Source organism: Chironomus tepperi, unplaced genomic scaffold (assembly GCF_022539635.2).
Source record: "Chironomus tepperi strain 1889 unplaced genomic scaffold, CSIRO-AGI_Ctep_v1 contig_177, whole genome shotgun sequence".
Taxonomy (NCBI): Eukaryota; Metazoa; Arthropoda; class Insecta; order Diptera; family Chironomidae; genus Chironomus; species Chironomus tepperi.
Window position 1 is genome coordinate 855,011 of NW_027226299.1, and position 18,811 is coordinate 873,821.

Sequence of the window (18,811 nt, forward strand, 5' to 3'; positions counted from 1 at the left end):
CGCCAAAGGTTATCGATGAATCATAAAGTTCCGATCCTTGAAGGTGAACGATGAAAAGTCCGAAAGAGGTTAAAAAATTGGAAGCTGTACCCAAAAAACTTTTCATTATTTACCGCAATTTCCTCGTGTCAGCAAAGTGGAAAGCGACATTTCCCACATATACTGACACACGACAGACATAAGGGCGATTGCATGAAAAAACAGAAATGATCCACAGTTATGAAAATTAATTAATATGGAGTGAGAAGCTTGACTGCTGCAGTTTATTGCACCTTTATTCCATTTCCACGAGTGGGGTCGTTAAGGAAGAATTATTATGGTACTTAATTCCTATGACCTTACATAGTAGTAATACATAAAGTTGTAAGAGTAGTAGATGTAGATTTACGTGCAATTGCACAAAAAAAGAAGTCATACGTCACAAGGTTGTAAATGCTCGATTCCCTTTGTCGTTGTTATCTTCACTATACGGAAATCACAAGCAATTGCAGCAGTGGTTTATAATTTCAATCTTTTTTTATTCCCTTGCTTTGTCGTCGTTTATTGTCTTTTTATTCTTCTTCATAATAATTCCATTTGTAGAGTGCAATCAGTGACATCAACGCCTTGCATTTAACATTCAATTTGCCTCAGAATGCGCGGTTTGAGCTTCTTTTGTGCATATGTCTCTCTCTTCTTTATTTTTGTCGAATATATATGCGTGATGTTAATTCATCCATAATAATTTGCATGTTGGCATAAATGTATAATATTTCGCCCTCGTCGGCATTTCGCATGGAACTCGCACACACAAATGAGCTGAATATATTGAGCGAAGACAAATTGAAGAGAATCTCCTTAAATAAATATTTAAACGTATGATGTCATTGACACGGAATCATCGCTTTGTAATATCTCATTGGGATCTTCTTCTTCGCACTTGATTACATTATTTCATGTCTTTTACACATACTTGAACATGCTACATGTCTGATATATTGGACGATGATTGAATTCTCTTGATAAAAATGTGTGAAATATTTCAAAAATTTGTGCAACTTCCGTGTTTGATGTGACTAGTTATTTTCGATGACTCATTGGTTTTGGGCATGTGGACACAATATTTTTGGGAGTTCCCAATTAGTGTAGCAGAAGTAGCTGTTGTAGTTATCATGGGTTTCCCGATTGGCAGTCATTTGACTGCCGAATGGACCACCTTTAAGTGTGCATAGTATTCAGTCCCTTGACCTAAATCCCATCCTGCCTACATCCCTGACTAACTATAAACTATGAAATTAACATACACAAGTCGTGTGTGCGATATGCATTTGAAAAGAAAAAGAAATCCCGAAATAAGTCACTCATTTTTTGATGGATTTTTCTTTATGCCACACACAACCGAGAGAGTATCTTCTTCTTACTACGTCCTCGTACCTCATACGAAATTATTATGTAGAATGTGTAAATAAAATAAATCAGAATAATTTTATTTTCTGCCAAGCGAATCATTTTCTTGTACTTATTGTTGACGGCATGCTACGAATGTAATAAATTAAGTAGAATTTCTAATTCCATTGATGTTGACTTAAGTGGCTTTTGAGGTTCAATTGAGAATTCTTTACCTCTTTCCTTCTCGAATTCATTAAGAAATCGTAAAATCGTAATTGTATGTACGCAATTTTCATAAAATAATATAAAGGAAGCGGTAGAATATGATTAAACAATATATGACATCGACTATTACACTAGGCAAGTATGAATGGCATTGGAAGTTAATTGGTTTAAGGCAATTTTTCATAAAAAAAAATTTAATTAAGTTTGTTTATGAAATAATCGTATATTGGATTATAGTTTAATCTCATAATGAGCATTTTCATGGGTGGCGTGAAAATTTTTATCTCAAAGTCATACTCAAGGATGAGTGATTGAGTTGGGGGTAGGATTAAGCTGAATTACGCAAAATTAGATTATAGTGATTAGTCAACTAGATGATTAGGCTGAAAAATATTTTTAAAACTTGCTTTTTTTCTTAGAAATTTGATTGCTCACAATCGACAGCTGTATTAAGCTATGAGAAATTGATTGACCTTCTAGACAGCTACTATGTTGACAATATATTATACTCGATTCTTTATGAAAATGATTCAATAGTTTCGAAAATATAGCTCAAATCTCGCAATAGCCTAGTCAACATCAAGTCTGTCCCTAGTTCCTCACATTTCCATCCATGTGACAATCCACAGCTGCAATTGAGTCTATTTATACCCCACATTTCCAATTTTAATAGCTAATTTGCATTTCTAATCGAATAATCAAGCTCAAGTCTTGAGTCTTAAAGTCAGCACGTTTCTGAATCATAGACTGTCAACATATGGTCTAATGACTTTAACCAGGAAAAATAAATATTATTGACAATTGCTCAAAAGCCGCATATATAAAAATATAATTTTACGATTCATCGACTGGTTTTCTTTCTTTTTTCATCTCCTGATTACCAGTCAATATAACCAACAATTCTCTACATGCTACTTATGTGACATGTCCATGTTATAAGTAATTAACCGAAAATCCTAATCTTAGCCGTTTGCATTATGCACGCCACTATAATTTTATAATGTTATTTTCGAAATCGTTAAATAGATAAAGATTATGGCATTTCATGTTTGCGTTTTATGGTGCTTTAAGCAATTTTCTCTTAGTCTCTTAAATGCCGCGATTCCGTCACGTTGTTGGATGTATGTTTAAGAGGTATTAACTGCAGCAGTAACATACTGTTGAGGCCTGATGTAGATGAAGCTCTCGATTATAACTAATCTGGATTTTAAAAATTTAATATTTTTTTCTATGTCTACAGCTCTACAGCTCTCCGTCATGACGGAGAATTATGAATTTAAGTTTCCGACATGTTTTCTTTTTCCTCCTCTTTCGACTACTTTTCCTTTCGAAATTGTAATTGAAAATAAATTATTAAATAAATTATGAAACAAAATACATCAATCGTAACATATTTGTTGTGCTTCAATGGAGTTAAGCGCATATAAGGCTTGTGAGAACCTTTATTATTTTAATGGACTTTTTTGTGTGAGGTAGATGTGTGCGTTAATTATGTTTACAGCGGATAAACGGTATGACTGTCTTGATAAATTGATGTTTTAGGCTGTTAATTGTAGTTTGAAATATTTTTGTTTGTTGATTTGTTGAAAGATCGAGGTTAAGTTACTGGATCATGAAATGCTCATCAATTTGTCAATAATCAGTCAAAATATACAGTCGATGCGCCTCAAGCTGAGTTCCATTCTAACTTTCCAAATGTATTTCACCAACCGTTTATGCTTCGGTATGTTCGTTATCATAAAGTAGCAAGCAACATTCGTGTAAATAAATTACTTAATTTAATCTTCATAAGTTATTGCAAATGGATGAAGATTATTGCACATTTAAGAATGCTATTAAGACATTCACATTAATGTGAATCCAAATTATCTGACAATTTAACAGTGTCAATGTCAGTGCATCTCAAATGCCCACAAAATAAATAAAAATAAATGTTCAAGTCGATGTTGTTCTGCTCTTTACTGAAGAGGTAAAGGCAAATAAAATAAGGAGAAATGAGCGCAAGAACTTTGGTGTGGAGGAAGTGATTAATTTTTCTGTTCATATACTCTTTTAAGTTTAAGATCGATCGAAATATTTACAGTTCTTTTCGTTTGCTTGTTGGCTGTCTTGTAAGGATCGTTACAGATCATTGCACCCTTCAAGCAACACTGTTTTGTTCTTTAAATTCAAATGGTATGGACAATTTAAATACAGATATATATGTATAAATTCGCATATGGGCAACTGTATCTGACTAATTGCACAGTAATTCAGCCTACAGACTTTTCATTTTATTATTCTTATTTAAGGCCAACTTCGTGTGATTAAATGCGGTTCATTATCAGCGCTTAAAAATGAATAAATATAACATACGACACCAATTGCAACAGTAGTCAGACCGCAATGACACATACTCGAATTTATATTATGAATTATTTACACACGAGTTGAGACGAGGAACCGTGTCTTAACATTTAAACTTTTTAATCAGTTCTGTTCTGTCTCAAAGCTTGAGACTGTACATGGATAAAAGAAAGAATTCTGAATAAGTCTTGTGGGTGTGTTAACGAATAAATGTTTTGGCATTATTGTCTCCATTTCTGTCTTTTGACTTTGTCCAATTCCATCTCACTTCCACTAATTTTTCATGTGCCGTGATCTCTCGCACAAGCAATGTCTTGTGTGTGTTTTTATTTTGGAAATTATACATTTTTTTATTTGTGCCTTAAGCAAATCATTTATCAATTACCGTGAGCTCTCCACGACACGCCATATGCTGTTGTATGTCATTTATCACTGGCATTGGATTCAATTAATGACATTCAACTTTACAAATAAAGGAAGAAAAGTCTCTTTTTTTCAGGTACGCGAATAAAGTCTTTTATAATAAACTTAATTTCGTAATATTCACAATAGATTAAATGCACTAATACACGCACTAGTTATGTCATTAAATATATTTTTTTTTACTTCTTATTTCACAATATTAATAATTGATACACTCAGCTTAAAATGCTTTGTGTGAATGGACCAGAGGAAGACTGCGTAACGACTAAGCACATTAAGTGAGAAAAAATGAAATCAGACTGTTTATTTGGGAAATTTCCTACAGTGATTTGCTCATTTTTTTACTAGTTCCTCTCCTAGTTTGATTTTTTTTCGGAGATAATATCGAGTTGACTAACACATTTACGATTGTATTGAACAATGAGAATATTTTCTGCTGTGATATCAACAATATATATTTTTTTCTTCGTTTCTTTTCTGTTGGATTCCTCAAATGACGAAATACCAAGTGAAGCAATGAAAATGATGTGTAAGCAAGTGAAAAAAAGCTTATTTCTCACGAAAAATAACAAATATTTTTTTGATTCATTTGAAAAAGTTTTTTTTCTTAGTCGTGACCAAATTTTAGCGCATTCTGACAAGAGTTTTGGGTAAATTGAGTTGACATCTTCAATTTGACTGTTTTTTGAAAATTTAACGAACTTTTAGAATTTGAAATTTTCCCGCAGTTTTGCGATTTTTCAGTAAACAAAAAAGTAGCGTGAAAACATAAAATCATTGATTTTTGTTGGAAACAAGTCATTAAAATAGTAGAATCCATTTGTGGCACCAGAAATAGACGACATAAAATCTAAACCGCATGGAGTAATCAAGAGAAGATCTAAATTAAAGCAGAAAATCGTAAAAACAGAAATTCTACGTCTAATAACTTTCAGCACTATAACTCTTCAACTTTTCATCTTCTTTATTTCATAGCTGCGCATCTTACACATTTATACGGTGGTGATAAGAGACGAGAAGAAAAAACAAAGCAATAAATCTATGAACGTGCTAGTCATCTTTATATCATATTTGAATAAACAAAAAAAATCTGTTGTTTTCAGTCGCTATTTTATGATTTGAGATTTTCCAAGTGAGAAAACCTCCAACAAGATTTATCTTTATCATAACAGATTTACCCCAAAATTTATCTAAATTATTTTGAATCTGAATTTCGCTAGAAAAAAAAATTAGAAACACATGTGCATATTAAAAATCAAGCATGATTGTATTTGTGATATCTCTCTCGATATTTGTGTATAGAAAAAGACCGAATGAGTCATTGGATTTCTCATCAACAAACTGATTACGCGATGATGATTGGAGACAAACTCATAAACTATTTCGAGCGTGGTTCAGTGTGCTTTTATGTATATTTTTTTTCATTGTCATCAAATAACTTTTTTTTTGTGTGATTCTCTCGCTGTTAAGTGGAAATGTCGTTGATTTCAATCTATACACACAGCTGAATGCGATCATATGTAGACTTTTGTTGTGTATAATATTATTATTATTTTTACTCTTTTTCCTTCTTCTTCCGGGCGATTGTGAAAAGAAGAATGTGTTAAAATGTGATGACAACGCGAGAAAATCTCATGAAAAAGAAAGAAATATACAATTTACATGTGAGATCAGTTCAGCATGCGTGGAATAAATAAACTTTATATTTTTTATATTCCTCATTCGTCCATAACATCATCTCGGTTTGTTGCTATTGAATAAAGCCGGGCATTGATAATGAATTTCGGCTGTCGATTTTAGCAGTGAACAGAGAAACACGAGAGAAACAAGAAATAATAAGAAGTAAATATGAATATACATACAATGTCAAGGAACTCATTGTGAAAGCCATAAGGAAAATATCATGACCAGTAAGACATATGAGAGACAGTGCGTTAAGTAAAGACTATGTACGATAAAAAATGATAATGATGTGCTGTACATTTTTAAGAATTTAGTCTCGAGTGTAAGATCACTCGCTGATTAATACATGTCGGGTCTGATTCTAAGAAATCTTTATATCTTTATCGTCCACTAGCTTCTCAAGAGTTCTGTGTCATATTTTTTTTTTGCCTGAAATTTCTTGAGAATTCTTTTTATGGGTATGAGCAGATATGAATGGGGAAATTGCTAATGACGGTTGAGTGAGTTTGAATATTTTTTTATGTTTTCTGGGGATTGCAACATTGTCTTGGGGAATCTTAGCGAGACTGACTGCAAGGAATTTCAAGGATTTCTGCTGAATTGGCAACAGTGATGACTAGATGACTAGATACTGCTTAAGGTGGCATTTCTTTTTGATCAGATAGTTAGAATCATCAGGGTATGTACCCCTACATGTCCCAGCAACTCATAAAAATCAGCCAAACTTCACAAAAGTGTTTTTGGGTCTCGTCAATTAATTCCTGACATTTTAAATCTTTATAGCATGTTTTATATCCATATCATTCGTTTGTCATTAAACGTCTCTTTCCATAAGATGATAAGACCTTTGAAGGATCCCAAATCATAAACAAACAGTCCGCATTAAATATTCACAACTCTTTTTGTATTTCAATTAAGTTAAAGAAATAAAATTCATGTCACGAGAGATCGCGGCATCTAATTTTGGAGGTAACAAGGTATTTTGTAAGATATTGCTGAGAGTAACAAAAAATAGCTAGCTAATGATAGAGCAACGGAGGTCATTAGAGAGCCACCAAAAAAAATTATGATTGATTACAGCTGCGTTTGATTGATGCCCTTTTAAAAACGGCTATAGCGGTGGTGCGAGAAACGCAATCCACAGACACACTCTGCATTCATATTTCACCTCGAAGATATCGAGATGCGAGATGAATGATAGAGGAGGAAAAAAATAATAATAAATAATTGAACTTTTTATGCGGTTCAAAATGTAAATAATTTCCATATCGGCAATCCGCATACGTAAAACTATTCATTTCCCCCCATGATGTAATCCAACGAAAACGAAAATGGGTAGGAAAACAAAAAATTTAGGTTAATCATTGGGTCGTTTGCTCACAGCTGATGCGAATATGCGCGTGATTAATAATAACTTCTTTGGAAATTACTAGCTTTTTTTTCAATTCTCTTTTCTTCTCTCACCGTATGTCTATCACTCGATACATATGTGTATGATTTTTTAGGAGCAACAGCAGCAGCAGCCGCATACATATTATCATTTTGATAATTTACATATTCTGTTGCGGTTTTATTCATATTCTTGTTAATTGCAATTTATGAAGCATATTTAGAGTTGATTATAAGTGTATAACTTAGTATCAATGAGGCAATAGAAGTCTTAAAGTCATTTCTTTTCTCCTTTGACTATAACTTTGTGTGTAGGTTTTCCTAATGACTCACCCAATGTCGTGATATGAAACAACATTTGCAATACGGCTGATAATTATAGAACTAACTTTAGTTAGTCAGGCAGGCGGGCGGATAGCATTTCATTTCATTTAAATTTAGCAATATCTGTTCGATATATATCTTTTGCATGCTCGAATGTGTGTGTTAAAGAGAAATGATAATTCATATTTCATGTAATTCATTAAAAACTATAAATTTTCGAATGTTTCCGCATGGAAATGAAATCAAGCATCAATAATAAAAATTATTTCATACATATTGTGATGCTAATGAACTTAACACATTTAGTATCATTGAAAAATCATTGACGATGAGCACATTGACGTCAAAAAAGAGTGTTTAATTTACAACACATCTCGAGTGGTTATCATCATCGTCATCAACTGCCGCAGTGAGTGATTAGATTAGCAGCAAAATAGCAAATAAAGTCTTTTTTGACATCTCAGTAATTAGTTTTTCAGCTCTTTTTTTTCTACATCGAAATATTTTCCTTTCATTATCTTTTACGAAAATCTCGCGTGCGGTTCCTCTAAAAAAGATGAAAAATCGTATCTCATCATCAATTTAATAAAAACAAGAATGTGATAGACAATTTTCTTCATGTAGCGCATGCATGTTGAAAGGCACTTTAGGTGTTTATGTTTGAGATTGTCATTGGGATGCAGTCATTTTGATTGAGCTGAAAGATGCTGAATCTATGAATTGAGGTTATTCAGCTGAGCTGAATTGAAGTTTTTCAGCAGCACTGAATTGAAGTTATTCAGCAGCGCTGAATTGAAGTTATTCAGCAGTGCTGAATTGAAGTTATTTCTCTAATCTGCTTAATCGAATCCCATATGCTCCCCATCAGTTACCACAAAACTACAGCTTTTTCTACTCATTTTTGATAGGCACTTTATGAATTGTTGCGAAATGTCTCTCTGCTGCCATTCAGTGCTTGAAAATGATTTTCATATTTTTTTCCTCTTTTCATCTTCATGTCATACCATACTTCGTGTTACAAGAAACTTCTCTTGATTCTTTTTAATTTCACGATTTTTCATCATTTTTTCTCAAAACGAAAGAAAAATGAAAATGATGAAAAATCTACAAAATACATCATATGTATGATGTGATTTATTTTTGGCATGTTAAAAGCCTGATAGGTATTTTTCATTCATCCGCTAAGGGGAAAACAGCAAGAGTGAGATAAAAATATATCAGAAGATTATCGGAAAGCAGCACAGCAACAAGAAATACAGCTGAGATGAGACATAAGAGAAAAAAAAAGCTAATTAAAATTTATCGTGTTGAAAAGCTAATAAGCAGCATGACAATTTTTGGCTAATATGGACAACAATTGTTTCAATAATTTTCGGCACACCTGAAACGTCTGTTTTTGCATTCTGAGGCTCATTATGTTTTGTATTTTATGCAATTTCAATTCAAATTGAAGTTTAATGCTGTATATTTGCCACCTTATTAAGCAATGATATCAAATTATTGCTATATAAAAATTTAAATAAGTTAATATGAAGGTTTGAAATGAAAATTTTCTGCAAACTTCTTTTTCACATCGATGCTTAAACAATTTAATTAATTATTCCTTAATCTTACTTTATGCTTAAATACAAAACGTTTGTCACTTTATACTCTTGTGGCATGCTTTCATTTTCAGTGCATTTTACTATGATCAGTTGCATAGGTGTGGGTCAGTTTGACAAAGTGTTGCCTGTGGCACATTAGGTGATTAAGAAATGATTTATGGATCAAGTAAATCATAAAGTAACACAAAAGTTAATCGTGATCATTCATTAAAATTTTGAAATTTTTTGAATCTTACAAAACCGTTAGAATTTTGAATTTTACAAAACCGTTAAAATTTTAAGTTTTACAAAGACGTTAAATTTTTGAATTTTAAATATCCGTTATGTATCCTCAGTTGAAAAGCGCTCAATAGTCCAGCCCCAAAGTATCACAATTCAATGTCCCACTTTCTAAGTCAAGCTAAGATTATGAATTGCGACAAAAACAAGTTAAAATCGAAGTAATGATAAAAATCAGGATTAGTGGCGTTCGAAAATAACAAAATTAATTGATCACATTTGGTGGAATGGCAGACAAACATGAATAAAACAATTAATGATCGTAAATTAATCAATTTGCCGCCCACTCCAATTTAACTGTCACCACATTATACTTTAGTAATCGAGTACATATTATATAGTTTTCATTGCACTTTTATTAGTCAAGAGAGATATAGAGTGAGTAAGATGGAGGATATAGGAGAAAAATATGTGTGCACAGCATTTTACTTTTAGTGCCGATTGTAAGTGCATGATAAAGTCTAAAAATAAAACGCAAAATTATCTACAAAAGTGCATCTTCAAACTGTATGTGCTGTATACACAGAAAGACTGCACACTATTTTGCTTCTCATTCACATCCCCGCCTTGTTATAATCACAAAATTTATGACGCTTTGCAGTGCAATAATTTTCCACAAGTTTGCAACTGCAATTTTCATCTTGCACTTATTTTTAGTTCCATCTCGACTCGACGTTCATTGATTTTTGTAAGGCTTGAATGTGTATTTGTGTAAATGTTTATAAATGTTGAAAGGAAGTGGCAAAAGGAAATTTATCAGCGATACTGGCAGGCAGAAAAAAACAGCGAAAAAAATAATGTAAAAGTGCATCAATAACAGCAGCAAAATAAGAAGTAAAACAAAAAAATTAAGATAAACTTTTTGTTTATATTAAGAGTAAATGCCTTGGCTGTTGACTGCACTCCAGATGTTTTTTATAATGGCTATTAATAAATATTAAGATGAGGATCGACACACTATAATACATTATAGTGTGCTAAGAACGCGTGTAAAGTGAGTCAAATAGGAAAATGATATTGCCAAATGGTGATGAGTTCCATTCCACGAATACATATAGAACAGCTTATTAAAATTATATATATCACTGTTTGACTATGTTCTTAAGTGGAAATTTTCCATTTCTTACATTAATTTGATGTGAAACTTGAGATTATACGAGAAAATTCCATGCCTGCATGTATAAAGCGACTCTTGTGAGTTTAATTACGGAAAAATAGGAAGTTGATTTTTAACGACTTTTTCAAATTCAAATTTTAACGGCTTTTTGAAATTCAAATTTTAACGACTTTTTAAAATTTGAGTTTTCAACAACTCTTTAGCTACTGTTCCAGATTTCAAACTCTCGGCTATAACTTTCAAATCAAATCCCATCACTTCAATTGACCACCCATAAATCCATCAAACAACTGCCACTGATGATCAGAAAAATATGCTAGCAAAAAAATAAAATTTCTCCACATCAACAAAGAAAGCAAGAAGCACTTATGGATGTGTAATGGTGGTAGCTTCTGATCAATATATGCCACCCATCGATTCCTTTCACACAACCATCAACATCATCTTGAATAATAAATTGAGTTGATGTGAAAGAATGAAAATGAAAAATATGATAAAAATAAATGAATGTGGTCCGTTGAGTGCTTTATGGAACTTTGCGGCATCCTCAGCATGGAAATGTTGTGAGCAGCAAAAAAATTGCGTTAGAAACGTTTAATTTCTCTATTAAAATTGATGATTATGGGAAACTAGAAGCAATCGCTCAAGATAGATGGTGTTTGTATGTTAATCACCACATTTAACATACTGGCTGACTGGTAAAGGCTATTTTTGCTGGTATTAAAAATACATTTTGATTCGATATGGGAAACAAAAGCTATTTCTTGAAATGCTACATACGCACAAACACAGACTCTTATTCCTATTTCTTACTGGTACAAAGCAATTAATGAAATGAGCTATTCAAAGTGCTAATCATAAATGGCGATTTACACTCATATAAATAAGAATATGTTAGCAATAATAAATTGGTATAAATGGACGAATTAGAATGTGGTCAGCACAAAATGGATAGATATGTGAACACATTTTATGTTCACATTTATTTTCTGTCATTTGTGCCTGTGATAAGTACCTTTTTTACTATCTCGTATTATAAATGATATTTGATGTGTCTAACATCATATCTCAAGGGTAATGTCTAAGAAAAATATTATTTTTGATGATATTTTTGGCTGGAAGTGAGCATCTGTCTTCATTTTTATAAATTTTGTGGATTTATAGAACGCATTTTTATCTAAAATTGATATTTAGTCCAAAAACACGTGTTTTTGAAGACTTTATTGTAATTTTCCAAAATTGGCAACTTTAAAATTTGTTTATGGACTTTAATCTTAGCTTGCCACTTTTTTCTATCATAAAAACTACAAATGATTGACAATGAAGGCTTAATTAAAGTATAAATTGCAAAAAACTTTACGAAGTGGAAGAAATTTTATTTCAAAAATTTTAAATTTTGACATTTAAAAAAGCCGTTAATCAAGCAAGTTAATGATATTTTGATCCCCATTTCGTCACGGTTCTTTCAAACGTTGGCACTAAATATGTGAAAAATTTCATCATTTCAAGGGAATTAACAATAAAATAATAATTATGGGGAAAATAACAATTTATCACTGTGAAAATTAATTTTAATATCTAATAATTAATGAAGAAGATATTTCAATTTTAAATGACACAGCAAACACGCTATTTTTCATAGCAAATTTTGCTTAATCGTTTAGCCTGTCGTTTCCTTCTTTCTTCTTTGTCGCTTTGTGTATTCTTTCCTTATTCGGAAGACAATAATTTTCTTTTAAACAAAAAAAAAAATCTTTTTTTTTAATGAGACAACAATCAAGGCTCAAAGTTATTGCCATTTATTCGCTGATTAGATATGTAAATTTCTATTTTTTTGGTGTGACCAACTCATTTTTATCTCCGATGATTGTTTATTTCTTCAAATTTTAGCTTGTCTGTGTCTGTGACTTTTGGACGATAGTGAGAGACTCGAGTGATAAAAACACACGCTGATTTCATGCACGTCAAAAAAAGAGTATGTGATATGATATCATTAAAAGTTGTTATGGCGATGCGCACATCATGAATGTGCGAGAGAAAAAAACAAGCAAAATCCATTAATCATAAACGTTCATTTATAAATATTTTTTGAATATGAGAACTGATAGAAAATTGAGTATCGAAGCATTATTTTTGGCATCAACCCTGAAGTCTATCTACACACAAATATTTTTATGTGTCATTCAGAGGTCTCTTAATCGTTATCGATTCAGTAGCATTCGGTCTACTACACATAGTGTTTGTTGCCACTTCAGCATATAACTACCAAGTGCGAAATGATATTTTTATCTCACTCGACGAGCAGCAAACGTAATGGGACACTAACTGGAAAAAAAGGCGAGTGTGCGATAAAAATATCCAGTTTCGGGTAGCTGTTTGTTAACTTCTAGTGCTTATCGTTCAACTCACTTCGGACTCGAACGCTTAAAAGCGAGTATAAATTGAATTTGAATATTGAGAATATGTAAGGAAAATAAAAAATCACGATTATTTTTAGTGTCTCTGAGACTTGATATAAACGAAATAAAACATGTCGCAGTGGGAAATTGAATATGCAAAAAAATGAGAAATAATAAATATGGTATGCGATATTGATAAGAGCTGTTGTGTGTCATTTGACAATGAATAACCGTATTTGTACTTTACAACAAGCCAAACACACTGATAGATTGTGAGATTGATGGCAGAATAAGTATTACAATTTTTTTATTGTAATAAAGCCACATTCTTGCCAAAAGCATTTCTGTTTTGTCCTTCTGATTGAATTTGTTGTTTTTAATTCGATAATGGAACAAGTTGTGTAATTTAGGCTTATTGGATTTGATTTGTGCCAGTCTGTAGATAAAATATCATTGAGGTTATTTTGGTAATTGATTGATTATCTCGGCTTTATTTCATAAAAACTTTTCGAGGTGGGAAAATTAATAATGATCAGGGGAAAAACAACTATTTTTTGAAATGTCATAATCGTTTTAAATATTTAAATTTCAAAAAACCGTTAAAATTTAATAAAAACTCTTTAGCGTCATAGAATTGAGAATCAATCGTCACTCCTTACTTGCCTTTTCATGAAAGTTTTGCCGCAGTACCAGGAAATGTTGCCAGTTATTTTATGACACCCAACATAGATATAAATAAACACTATGCATATGTAAGCAACGAAAAGTTCTACTTCTAGGAACTTTAATGTTTCATGGACTTTTTTTTCTATGTCTTTTAAATCGATTAATCAATCAAGGCACAGCTTAGCAATTTGTTTTTAAATACACACACAAAAAAATAAAGTTTTTTGTATCACTTTATATTCTCGTGTTAACAAAAGACATGAAAAAAATGCACGTGGGTGTAAAAGACCATAAAGAATATCAGAAATTTTTTATCATTTTTATGGAAATTTTTTCTATAATTCTTTTCGTCCAAAATGTGCTGCGTGTGTAGATTCTTTATCGGGCGATTGCAGTCTTCTCCATCATACCGGTCTTTTTATAATTGGAAATCCGATTTATAAATATCCACACATATACATGTATTGATTGTTAAAAAGCTTCTATAAGGAATTTATTATCGCTAATGAGATTACAATATTTTTTTTTTATTTTTTGCACCATTGATTGCTTAATTCTTGAGACTCATTATCTAGAATCGTTACCATACCCATAATACTGTATATATCTATCTACACAATACATATTGTATATTAATTAATATTATTCTATGCTATTATTGATTTCAGCTTTATAGCAGCACAGGCAGCAGCAGATTAATGAGTAATTTAAAAAATATTTCACATTCACTAATATACTTATTATTAAATACATACAGAAATTCACGTGGCTGCCAACTAACAACATTGTAATTTGATAAGCATTCTCGGTTAATGGAAAATTGTAATTTGAAAGGTTTGGTTGCAGAGTTGGTTGTGCTGTGGACTGGGGTTAGTTAGACTATTAATTCATTAAATATGCTGAATTCAGCTGTGTTGAATTAGCTGAATTTCATCCGAAGCAAACGAACTAGAATTTGCTGGATTCAGCTAAGCTGAATAAACTAAAAGTGCTGAATTCAGCAAAGCTGAATACGCTGAATTTGTAATTTTCATTTCTCATTCTCAATCAAGTAAATATCATCAACATATCAAGCACTCAGCTCTGCATGATACTAGAAAATATGAAATTTATGCAAAGAAAGGCGAGAAATTTTTGCTGTAAGTCGATAAGACAGGAAGAGAAAAAAATGAAGTTAAAGGCCTTTCTAGTGAAATTCACATGAGGTAAAATGCAAAAGTGAGAATTTTTTTGGACAACAAAAGATTTTTCAATTGATAATACAAGCCATTTTACATGACTCGTAAAAAAAGACTCTACAGCTCTCATCTGGTCTTTATTATATTTTCTTGTGTATATATTGTATATTTTTTCTGAGACCCAAGGCACGACAATATTAAATTTCTCTCGGGGATCGTGTCGTGTGTGTTCTAGATTTCTTGTTATTATCATATGCCACAAAAAATTGTATTTCATACGAGGCAGTTATTTTTAGATATCATGCACTCACACTATCATACATGTGATTGGGTGCAGCACGGCTGTGCTTTTCATTCATTTTTCTCTTGTCATTTTCTGCACGTTGAAAATACACTTGCAAAAAATATATATAATATTTTGTGTATATAAATCGCTGCATTGAATGCAATTGCCTAAAAAAAAGATTCTATTTTCGTCATCTGCCTTATGCCTCATAATAAATGTCTTGTTTACTCATACAAGCGCGCCGCACAGAGGATGAGAAGCGATGAGGAATAAAAAATAAAAAAAATGCATTCACATGTGATTAATATCAACAGAAACTTTTCTTTCATATCTTCATACTCAAGGGGACTCTATCTCAAATCGTCTGTAATTAATTAAAATATTGCAAAATGGGGCCGAGAGTAAGTGAGATGGAGACAAGCGAGAGACATCAGAGACGAATTAGTGTCGTCGACAGTGTTGAAAGTATACATGAGATTGCAAACTGCATACTGACTAAGTCAATAATAATAATAATGTAGTAAGCTAAGAGATATAAAATAATTAAGAGAGTGAGATGGAAAGATGTAGCATGAAAATATAAACCTTTTGCTGATATCATGCAATCATACCAAATTAGGAGTGACATATAAAAGCGGCAGCTGCAATTGTATTAGTTTTTATAAGCAGTAGAAGGCAATTTGATATTATCAGAAGATATTTTTCAGAAAGAAATACACACATTGATCAATTTATGAAGCGAATTAAGTGGAAAAATAAACGAGCTCGGTTCAAAGTTCTCGCATTAATAATATTGACGTCATACAACATACTTCTTATTTCTATCTTTACATTTTCATTCAAAATGACCTCGATATTACCAATTTTGTCATTGTCAGTGATAATTTTTTATTAATTATTGATATAAATTGTTTAATCGATATTTGCTTTTGTTCTATATTTGTATGGCTTCCGTTCACATGTTCAAGTGGTCGAAATTTTATGATTTATTGTCTTCCTTTATTTTCGCTTATGACAGTGACGGCTTAATTTTTTGTGTTTCTAGGAAAATTGTATTTAATGTTATCAATATTTATTTTGAGGTTAGAATTTTATATGTATGAAATTTTGAGGTTATGATTCAGATGAATACGCTATTTTGATATTAGATTTCCAAGAACTACTAGATTATGACTATTTTTTAAAAACTTGTAATATTTTGAGGTTAGAATCTCAAATTTAACAAATTTTTGAGGTTATAATCCAAATAAATGAATTTTCGTCAAGCTATCTACATTCCCACCCACAAAAAAAGTCATAAAGCACTCATTGAATCATTCTGTAAATCAAATTAAGCTGAACCAGAAAATACTAATGAAATATAATCGAATATGAGAAGGGTTGTGTCTGCCACATGATGTTATGATAAATAGGAATACAATAACAACACAAAAATTATATCGAAATCGAGGCAATAGTCTGCATTGTATTAGAAATAATTAGAAATGATATTTATGGACATTCGTACATATAATTACAGGCGCAATTGTAATCTCTATTTCTATTTTGCCGCCGTCATTCATATAAATCTTTAATATAAATTGAACAATCATCGTTTAAATCTAGAGATGCCCACGTACGTGCGACTTAACAGTCAGAGACACAGGCACAATACACAAGACGATATGGAAAATTGACGTTAGAGATAAAATTAGTGGAGGTGAGCGAGAGTTAACGACTTAGGCAAGATCAGAACCTGCATTATATATAAAGTTATTCATAAAATGATTAATCACTTCGTTTTCGTCAAATCTTTTTTGATTATTAATCGGTAATTTATATAAATGGCTCTATTTGGCATTTGCGTGACTTTATTATTCGGCAGTTTCTTAAGAACGAATTGCACAAAGCCAAAAAAATTATTTTTTAATGAATCCTTGTCATTAAATTGCAAATTGTACAGTTCCAAACATAGTAACTTGTAAAGTAAGTGATTGCCGCACCTTCTGGCATTTTAATATTTGAAAATGACGGAATTACGTGACGTTCCCTAACGAATTCTTAAAAATTGTTTATTTATTTCTAATATTATATATTTTTTTACTCTATGAGCAACAGCACACAATGTATTACACGTAATTGTTCAATTTTTTTTCCTTCTCTATTTTTGGCGCAACTTTTGTTATACATTGATGCTGATGACTTAATCATTTTGGACGTCTGAAGGACTTGTGGACTTGTAGTTAATGAATATTGATTTTTATAACGAATTTTTGAAATTCAAAATTTTAGATAACAAAATTTGAATTTTATAAAACCGTTAAATTTATAAACTTATCTAATCTGCGCTCTTGACTCTAATCCCAAGAGTATTCCTCACTAACATTGATACTCGCATCTCTCGCGCTATCTATTTATGGAATAATTCAATGTTTCAATGGATATACAAAAATAAAAATAAAATAACATCATAAATTGACGATTCGCGTTTTGTAATCATCTCTCAGTAAATGAATGATTCAATATAAATCCATCACATCACTCGCGTCTTAGTTCCCCAATTTAATGTCGATTCTCTTCGTCAATATCGACTTAAGTTTTTTGTGCCTTTTGCCTTCCATACCCAATTCACACACAATCATAATAATCAATTTCAATCCACATTAATCCGTCAAAATGGTCTTATAGAATTTCTTAATCAGAAGGTTCCATTATTTTGTGGCATTTTTTTCGGAATGGATGGATGATGGAATGAATGAATGAACGAAAAAGTCTCACACACATGAGAAGAAGATAATGGAAACATTGTCTTCGTCATGGCACTGATCGTGTTGTTGGGGAAGGGAACTTTTCAAAGTCATCTTCATATCCGCTTCTATGTCTACCGACAAACAAAAAATATCTTGTGGCTTCTCTTACATTAGATTTTTGTCACCCATTTAAAAGCTCCCAAAATGAAAATGACATAGTGATTACAATGGACAAAGGTTTCATGGATGACCATATATACTCGGTTTTTTTTTCTATGAGCAGCAGTAACAGCAGCAATTCAATTTGATTCGACAATTTGTCACACCTTTTTGATGATGATTGAGGGGATTTCTGCCATTTTCAAATAAAATTAATATTATTTTGTCTTTGTCATATTATACACAGAAATGTGCGCGCGGGAAACAAATTGATAAAAAGAGTTTGTCGTGGTGGGTTATGTCCAGCCACGGAAATGTCGAAATTGTTCATTATTTTGATTTTTAAAAAAATAATGACTGTTAATTTTTGAATTTGACAAATTCGACAATTTTTGAATTTAAAAAGTCCGTTAAATTTTGAATTTGAAAAGAACGTTATAAAACTTGGAAATATTTTTGACACTCAGATGTCCATAGCATGGGATATGTATGTGAATTTTTACCTCAAAATACACAATAATAATTATCTTGACACCAAGGCAGAGAGGAATAAAAAAATTATAAATGGATGTCGATTAAAATAATATTTCTTTCGGCCATCGTCTTCATTTATATCTGGATGGTCATTGTCGTAAA

General features: G+C 31.6%; 1 protein-coding gene across 2 annotated transcripts in view; it reads right to left on the minus strand.

Annotated features, from left to right (window-relative positions):
* The window catches only part of GATAd (GATA zinc finger-domain containing protein GATAd), a 122,901-nt gene that overhangs the window by 13,812 nt on the left and 90,278 nt on the right, over positions 1-18,811 (minus strand). Inside the window, exon 1 of one of the 2 annotated variants that reach the window (XM_070638803.1) lies at positions 4,325-4,612. The exons of the other annotated variant lie outside the window; for it this stretch is intronic. Coding sequence (XP_070494904.1) covers positions 4,325-4,378 — 54 coding nt within the window. The 5' untranslated portion in view covers positions 4,379-4,612. Of the gene's footprint in view, positions 1-4,324; positions 4,613-18,811 lie in introns of those variants that run through there. 2 annotated transcript variants of the gene reach the window in all.